Consider the following 9,286-nt stretch of genomic DNA (forward strand, 5'->3'; position numbering starts at 1 on the left):
ATAAACAATTTGTAGACTGTGGAGACGAGATGTTTTCCTCTTACGCTGGTGAAAGGTCTCTCGACAACTCCTGATATTTTTCTGTTACCTAAAAGAAGAGCAAAAATAAGAAAAGATCGGTGGATCACAGAAGTCAACGGGTACTAACAAAATAAGAAAAAATTGTGGATTTGATTTGTTTGTAAATCACAACTTGCATGAGGCCTGCTGTAATGTCACTGAGGATGTTTTATGAGTCAGTGGAGGCCGGTGCCATCCTGTTTGCTGTAGTGTGCTGTGGCAGCAGGTTGAGGGGAGCAGATGTCAGCAGACTCGACAAACTGATGCAAAAGGCCAGGAAAGTTGCGGGGGTAAAGCTGGACTCAATGATGACAGTGTCACCGAGGGGGATGCTCTTTAAGTTACGCGTCATCTTGGACAATGTCTCCCACCCACTCCGTGATGTGCTGGTTAACCACAGGGGTACACAGGAAATCATTCCTGCCTGTGGCCATCAAACTTTTCAACTCCACCCTCAGACTGTCAGACAGTGTGAGTCAATAGTGGCCTTGGACTTAATTCACCCGTCAGCAGTCCATAATTTATTTATTATATTTTCGACTGTGCAATGGTGACTTAAAGGAACAGTGTGTTAGATTTAGGGAGATTTAGTGGCATCTAACAGTGAGGATTGCAGAAAGTTCTCCCACTTAGAATTTCTTCAGTGTTAATTGTTCAGTAGGTCTATATCGAGAGCCCAATTATTAGGTCTCTTCCTCTCCAAAACAAATGGACCTGATAATTTAAACCAGTGAGAAACCTGAATAAACCAGTTTCATGTTAAAAAATGAGTGTTTGTCCTACGCTATTTGGCATGTCAGAGACGGGCTGCTAACCTAGCACCTGCTAATGTGTGCTCGCCTGTTTTCTCTGATAACTGATTGTGTGTTCACCTTATTTCTGATCCAGATATTCATGATTTATGAGGAGCCAAATTATCAGCAGAGGTCTCTTCCTTTCAAAAAAACAACAACAAAAAACTGATGATTTAAACCGGTAAGCCCCTCTGCCTCCATTATCCAATGAAGGCAAATGGGCTTCTGACTGTGGTGGCTGGCACAAAAATATAAAAGAAAGAGAAATTGCAAAAATACAAATGGCCCTATCTAGACTCAGTGTCTGGTTTGTCTGTTCTGGGCTACTGTAGAAACATGGCAATGCAACATGGTGAACTCTGTAGATGAGGATCCACTCCCTATGTAGATGTAAGTGTCTCATTCTTAGGGTGCTTTCACATCTGCCCTGTTTGGTTTGGTTCAGTCGAACTCAAATTCATTTGCCCTCTAAGTGCGGTTCGTTTGGGCAGGTGTGAACATAGCGATCACACTCAGGTGCACACCAAAACAACCAGACTGAGACCTTCTTGAAGAGGTGGTGCGGTTTGTTTGTGGTGAGAACGTGTTCCGACCTGGATCTGAACCAACTGCAGTCACATGACACATTGTTTGGGTTAAACATGAGCATGTTACAGTCCTGGAGGATTATTAATGTGCACCTCCTCCTGTACTGCCTTAATATGCACATTCAGCACATCCAATGCATCAAAACATTGTTTTCTAGTTGGAGCCGCGCCTCGTTTTCAAACTGTATGCTTTGACTAAAATGAACAATGACAGCAATATAGTCCACGATGAGCAGCGCTAAAATCAACCTGCGTAGTTGTCCCTCCATTGTGACATTAGAAAGTGTCACATTTATCTTGCAGGTGTACTTTTCTTCAACGTTGTGTTTACTTCCTGGATTTTTCCCGCATGGAAATTCTGACCAATCAAGAGCAGCTTTCTCACACAAGGCATTTGATCTGGTCCGCTTGTAAATACTGCCGTGAGAACACGAACCAACTCTAGGCAATTATGCAACTTTGTAACAAAATTAGTCCCTGATTTGGAAGAAAATTGCAACAATTCTTATTATCATTATTGTATTCCATTTTTGCCAATATATCGCCCTTAATCCTCCACACTGGACCTTTAAAGGTCAGTAATTCTGTGCAACACTGTCCTAACTCTACAGTAATTGGTGCAAAAAGTCAACTGCTGCAATTATTCAACTGTGTATTATTTTCAGTGTCCAAATTTATTCCTACTCTCTAACATATGATGCACAGTTTGTACAATGTATGCACATATTTTTATATTTGTAAAACTTCACATACCACTGTACTTCCTTATAATGCTCTGTGCTTTACATCAGGGGGACTGTAATGTATCACAGTTTTCATCCCGGGATTAATAAAGTGTCTGATTCTGACTGCGAGGCAGCTATACTGGCAAAAGGGAAAATATTGCGACATGTCCTATTTGACGATATCAAACTGCATCAGTGGTCTCGAACATAAATTGCCCTCTCCTACACATATCCTCATTACTTTCCACATGAATTAAGTCGAGCTTCTAACTGACCCAGTTAGTAAAGCAATAAAGACGATGGTTACTTGCAATAGATTACAAAAATTGTGAGCAGCAAAACATAAGCACACAGAGCAAAGCTGTGAGTGCACTAAACCATACGTGCAGCGCCTGCCTCTGTATAAGTTTATTTTCTGCTCTGTGTGCAGAGACGGAACACTGAGCTCAGACACTGTCTCCCTGTCTGCTGGTTATTTTACAGTCTCTATCTATTGCTTTGTGTAAGCTTTTGTTCATTTGTGCGCCTAAGCCTCAGTAAGTCTTTTGACTTTCTTTGCAATCATGTGTCTGCACTCCAAACAGATTATAGACAGATTATCTTTATAACCAGGTACCCAGTCAACAGTAGAACTGCCCTATTTTTACTAAATTGACATGCTTTGTCATAACTTATTCAGAAAGACTGTTGCCAAGGCAGCCAGCTTTCTTTTTGCTATTAAAAAATACAGAGTTGAGTTTTTCCCAAGCAACCATGTAGCAGCTTTGACAACATAAGTCCAATTTGGGGTTATTTCGCTTGCTCATCTTATTATGAAGATAAAAAGAGACCTGCTGCATTAGCAGCACTGTAACTGTGTGAGTCTGAGCCATCTGAGCCAGCATTGCTCTTAATGTGCTTATACATAAATAGACATAACAGTAGGAAACAAGGCAACAAAGCTGGACAAATAAGGATTAGATACAGACAGGGTGGTGTGCACAAGTATGTGAAAGAACTGGTGTTAAATCTCCCATTCCACCACATCCCAAAGGTGCTCTACTGGATTGAGATCTGGTGACTGTGGGAGCCACTGGAGCACAGTGAACTCATTGTCATGTTCAAGAAACCAATTTGAGATGATTTGAGCTTTGTGACATGGTATGTTATCCTGCTGGAAGTAGCCATCAGAAGATGGGTACACTGTGGTCATAAAGGGATGGACACGCTCAGCAACAATAATCAGGTAGGCTGTGGTGTTTAAACCATGCTCAGTTGGTACTAAGGGGCCCAAAGTGTGCCAAGATGATATCCCCCACACCATTACACCACCACCAGCAGCCTGAACCGTTGATACAAGGCAGGATGGATCCATGCTTTCATGTTGTTCACACCAAATTCTGACCCTACCATCTGAATGTTGCAGCAGAAATCCAGACTCATCAGACCAGGCAACGTGTTTCCAATCTTCTATTGTCCAGTTTTGGTGAGCCTGTGTGAACTGTAGCCTCAGTTTCCTGTTGTTAGCTGACAGGAGTGGCACCTGGTGTGGTCTTCTGCTGCTGAAGCCCATCTGCTTCAAGGTTGGACGTGTTGTTGGTTCAGAGATGGTCTTCTGCAGACCCTGGTTGTAACCAGTGCTTATTTGAGTTACTGTTGCCTTTCTATCATCTTGAACCAGTCTGGCCATTCTCCTCTGACCTCTGGCATCAACAAGGCATTTTGGCTCACTGGATATTTCCTCTTTATGGGACCATCCTCTGTAAACCCTAGAGATGGTTGTGTGTGAAAATCCCAGTAGATCAGCAGTTTCTGACAGACCAGTCCATCTGGCACCATCAACCATGCCACGTTCAAAGTCATTTAATCACCTTTCTTCCTCATTCTGATGCTCGGTTTGAACGTCAGCAGGTCGTCTTGACCTTGTCTACATGCCTAAATGCATTGAGTTGCTGCCACGTGATTGGCTAGGTCATCTTGGACAATGTCCAAGGTGTACCTAATAAAGTGGCCAGTGCCCCCCTTATGGGCTGCAGTGTGAATATGTACAATATGTGCTTACATGCATGTTAATATACTGTACAGCCTGCAGGATTTACATTAACAGTGACAGATGATTTGTACAGGAAGGCAAATGTAGACAGACGACACAGTCAGTGCCCTAATTCGAAAAGGTGGAGTTATTTACCAAGAAAGTCAGGCATGTTGTTATGAAGTTTTCCATGGAAAACCCAACATATATCTACCGTAACTAGTGTTTAACTTATGTTGTGGTGATAACGAGTCTCTCCGTTTAACTTTCACAGTGTCCCCTTAGCGTTTTAAGCCACACACTTTACGTTTTAAAACGTGCTGCTCTTGAACACACCCCTCCTCTGCTCTCTACCAGCGGTAGATTTGATTGGACGGGCTGCTAGCTTAGCTGAGGAACATGGGAGACGACTTGGGTGACGAGTGGTGGGCGCACGAGGGTAAATCAGGTATGTTTCTTGACTTTAGTAACTTTATTTTGTTAAGTGTTTCTTAAACGTATGGTCCGGGAGGTTTTGGTGTACCCTGATCCGTGAGATCTTAACGTTAGCTTGTAGATGTCACAGGAAAAGTCTGTTGTTGCTAACTGTATGCTAACGTTAGCTAGCCGGTGGTAAAGTTGCTGTTAACTTCAGCTACATTCTATGAACCGTTGGTGTCAGTTACCATAGCAACGAGTGTAGTGAGCTACCGTGTAGCTTAGCTGGAGTTTGTTAGCAGAGGGAAAGCTAGCGTTGTTAGCGCGAGTTGTTAGGAGCATAAGGTGTGTAAACACGTGTGTGTGTGTGTGTGTGTGTGTGTGTGTGTGTGTGTGGCTCATGACAGTAAATAACTACAGTAAAGTTGATGTTGCTGTAACAGTGTGTCGTGTCATGTCCTGCGCCTTCCTCTGAAGCTTACAGTTAGCTCGTCTCTGTAAGTTACATGACTTTTTGCATTTCTATTTCATCCTCATCTTGATACATCAACAGAGGAAGCTCCCTGCGGCTATCCCTCATAGCTCCATGCACCCTGCATACCAATAGAGGGCAGTCCTGTACCTTAAGGATTATTGACCTGATTGCTTTAGACAGCAGTGTTGATGCGGTGCCCTGCAGAATGATACAAGGGGTATTTTCAGGAGGTATAACAATAAAACGTTAATTTAAAAGATCTCTGTCCCCCACTTTGATGTATTTTTCTTGAGTACCTAGATTTTAAACTTTACTTTATACTTCTTTACTCCACTATAATTCACAGGAAAATGTCCTTTTTATTTCACACTATTTATTTGACTGCTTTAGTTGATTTTTGGGTGGCAATCACCAGAGGATCCACGTTACGATATTATCACGATACAATATTATTGCCATTTTAAATATGTTGCGATATGCTGAGTATTGCGATAAAATATATTGTGATATAGATCTATTTATTACCTTTTTTCGCCTGTAAATTATGTCCCCAAAGGAGAACATCTGTTCATCTCACCCCATTTTTTTTGCAGCAAACTGTATCAAGTGGACTGAAAAAGCACTTGGATTATATCATACTAGTAGGATACCTTAAGTTTAATTTGTATTTGTAATAACAATAATTTACATAATAAAAAAACAATACTTGGCACTGTGTGACAATTCGATGTTGGCACACAAAAATATCGCAATACTATGCTGTAACAATTTTTTCCCCTACCCTTAGTAACATAAGTAAAGTACGTTAATTAAAATTAGCTCCACCTCCATTAGCTACAACATAAATGGAAATGTCACAGTGATAATATTCAGATTGTACAGTAAATGATATGACAGGGGCCATCTTGCTGCCTAATGAGTACTTTTACTCTTGATACTCTAAGTAGGTTTTGTTGCTAATACTTTTATGGAGGTAGAAATTAAAAATCAGGACTTATACTTGTAATAGAGATTTTTTGCTCAAATAAAAAAAATACTTCTTCCACTACTGGCACAAACACACATGCACACTCACCAAGCTCGTTATTTGTGCACTTTTATGCAAAAGAGGAAAGTGATACAAATTCACACTTTATGGTAAATTAATAGAATATGATATAGCAAACATAATAATATATAATAATGTTATGCAGGCCTGAATTATACTCTGCTTTTCCTCCAGTCTTCAATCAAATTGGAAGGAGGAACACTTAACTGTTCCCTCTAAGTTTTCAGTTTTTATGATAGTTAGGTAAGGTGGTGTTTGTTGTGTGGGTGACAAAAAAACAAAAACACATTACCTGTTGAAAATATGGTCTACCATCTTGCTTTTTACCTTTACAGATGAGCAGATTGACAGATTTTTCATTGCAGCATGTGGCATCACTTTCTTTACTCATTTGTAACACATCCTTTAAGATAAGGAATCATGTGTTGGTTATTTTTACTACAGTCACTACATTTTTGACATGCACTGAAGCAGTTTTTTGACTCTCTCTTCTCGATAGATGTATAGTTTATATTCAAGTGACCATTGAATATAAACTGATCATGTTGCTGCCCAGATGTCTACATTTAAATCGCAGTTCTTTAATGTACTTTGGATATGTTTTATTATGAAAGTGGTATTAAACACGTTGCAGTCGCAGGTCTGTTGGTCATTCTCAGGTCAATGTTTTCTCTGTATTCTCTTAGGTAGATTTAACATTTTTCTGTCCTGTACTGGGAGCTCTGTTGCCTCTTCTGTGAGTTAATCCTTTGGTCTTGGGAATCCTTGTTGGGCCGGGCTTCTTCAGCGACCCTAGAGGAATCTGAGAGAAAAGAAGCATAACTATCTCTTAGGAGTTGTTCACCTAATGTTCACTCCTGCAGATGTACTTACATTTTTGTGATTTGTTGTTTGTGTAAAGATGTTGTGGTGTGTGCCTTTTGAAAATTGAATCTAAGGCCACTGGTTTGGTGTGAACACTTCAGCCTCACCATGGTGTAATGAGCTTTGACGGCATGCATTTTTCCCTTTTGTGAGAATCATAAAAAAGCATCATCACCATACTTATATAAATCCATGTAATCTTTATATTGAGTGTGCAGCTCTTTGTTTTCCTAAGTTGGCCCCTTTCCCCTGACTGACATCCCATCCTCACTCGCATTTGTATGCGCTGCTTGACAGAAAAGGCTGTGAGGCTGACTGAGAATTGACAGGACAGAAAAGGAGAGTTGAAGTCTGCTGGATAGAGCATGGGACTGACTTTGAAGTCTTAAGAATGAAGAGGAGGTTCGTGAGACGCAGCATGACTTTTATGGCGATGTGTCTTGTGGCTAAATGCTCTCACTAATGACAAAGATTCTCATGAGGCCTCTGTCACGCTATAGTCTGCACTAAACTGTCATCAAATGCATCATCTGGTTTCCACCTTGCCAACCAGTGACGTCACCGTGGTTAATGTTTCTCCGTGTTTGTCATTATATACCTGCTATGCCAGGCCTCTGCCAGCCTCCTCTAGCACAAGAAACCTTATGGTGTCTCCCCAAATACTGACAGCTAGTTTCTTATTTAGATGAGCTCATCACAGCTTTTATTTAAGCTGTTTAACAGCCCATTTATTTCTGCCACACTACGTAACTATATATTTTGTGATGTTTGAAAAGCTCATCTGTTGCTGTGATCGAGGTTTTAGAGTTGATACTAGCCTCCTGTTTATTTAAAGGAATTGGCTGACCTAAATACAGATAATCATGTCAAGTCAGTGTGTTTATAGAGCACATTTAAAAATAACAAATGTTGACCAATGGACTTAACAAAGACAGAAGATTATTTATGTTCGCAATCAAATAAAAATAGACATTTTTAGAGGATATACGTCAATGAATAAAAACATGGAATGGATAATTTTGGATAATCTTAAATTATTAATTAATTGGTTCCTGTTGTTTAACTCTTTTCCATTGTATTTGGCTACCATCTTACCTTTTTAATATTCTGGATAGGTCTCCTTCCCCTGCATGGCATTTTGTTTAACAACAAAATGGTCATTAAAATTGGTTTAAGTCTATTGTGTTTGTTTGTATTGGATTACCATTGAAAAAGAGAGCTCAGATTTTTTGAAGTGGGGTTGTATGGGGTACTGACCATGTCTACAGTAGATGTCTGGAGGAGAGGCAGGATTACTTGGAAGAGACAAGGAAGCTAAGCAATGCACTGCTGTGGACGGGGGCAGCAGCAAAATGCATTTTAGCCACCTAAAGAAATCTGTAACAGTTTAAGTGTACACTATATTAAGGGTATTTTCATTGCTTGACCTTCCTGTCAGATAGCCCAATCCGACAGGGAAGCGGCTTTAGTTCCCAATGTATGATCTAGTGAAAACCACCAGACTCCGTTCACCAAAACAGTAATTTTAGCTGACTGAACACAGGAGCTGCTGGTCAACTGCTACCTCGATTAGTTAGTTAGTTTGTGTTAATGTGTGGCTTTGGTGAATCCTAAATTACCCTTTAAATCACCAAATCACACAATAACCCAAACAAAGTAACCTATTGAGGCAACTTTATACCAGAAGGCTCCTGTGTTCAACGATGTTAAATCACTGTTTTTCTCAATGGAGTCTGGCTTTGAAAAGAGCGATATAATAGCTTCATTTCCACATCTGACGGCAAGGTAAAGCAGCAAAAATATTCCTAATATAGCGTACACTTAAACTGATATTGATTTTCTCAGGTGGGACTTTTTTTTAGGTGGCTAAAATATTCTACCTGTCTACAGCAGTACATTGCTTAGCTTCTGTGGTGGTTTTCCTGCCTGCTTCTTGAAACTGAGGGTGTGCTGACTGACATTTACTGTATGTTATACATTGGCTATTGATAAGTACCTCATACAGCCTCACTTCAAAATATCCAAACTATTCCTTTAAGTGACTATCATACCACTGTCCAGTTTTGACTATAGTACCCACAGGAAACTGTTAGGAAATCAGGAAATGTTCATAAAGTAAGCAAATCAACACAACCATGAAAGAAACTGTATCATTTTGCCTGCGCTGGGAGGTTTACTTGGCAGGATTTGGCATGTGCTGAATACTCTAACTGCTGTGGCAACATAAGTGGCTAACAAAACAAGACTGACCAGGAATGGCATGCCAGCTGCTGCTCTTTGCTCACATAGTGAAGCTTTTTTGATG

General features: G+C 40.4%; 1 protein-coding gene across 2 annotated transcripts in view; it reads left to right on the forward strand.

The window, feature by feature from the left end:
• Positions 1-4,510: 4,510 nt before the first annotated feature.
• Positions 4,511-9,286, forward strand: part of cmss1 (cms1 ribosomal small subunit homolog) — a 44,730-nt gene continuing 39,954 nt past the window's right edge. Inside the window, exon 1 of one of the 2 annotated variants that reach the window (XM_049594570.1) lies at positions 4,511-4,625. In XM_049594570.1, coding sequence (XP_049450527.1) covers positions 4,577-4,625 — 49 coding nt within the window. In that variant the 5' untranslated portion in view covers positions 4,511-4,576. The remainder of the gene's footprint in view (positions 4,626-9,286) is intronic. The other variant, XM_049594571.1, reaches the window with a different exon arrangement.

This window comes from Epinephelus fuscoguttatus, linkage group LG13, assembly GCF_011397635.1.
Source record: "Epinephelus fuscoguttatus linkage group LG13, E.fuscoguttatus.final_Chr_v1".
Taxonomy (NCBI): domain Eukaryota; kingdom Metazoa; phylum Chordata; class Actinopteri; order Perciformes; family Serranidae; genus Epinephelus; species Epinephelus fuscoguttatus.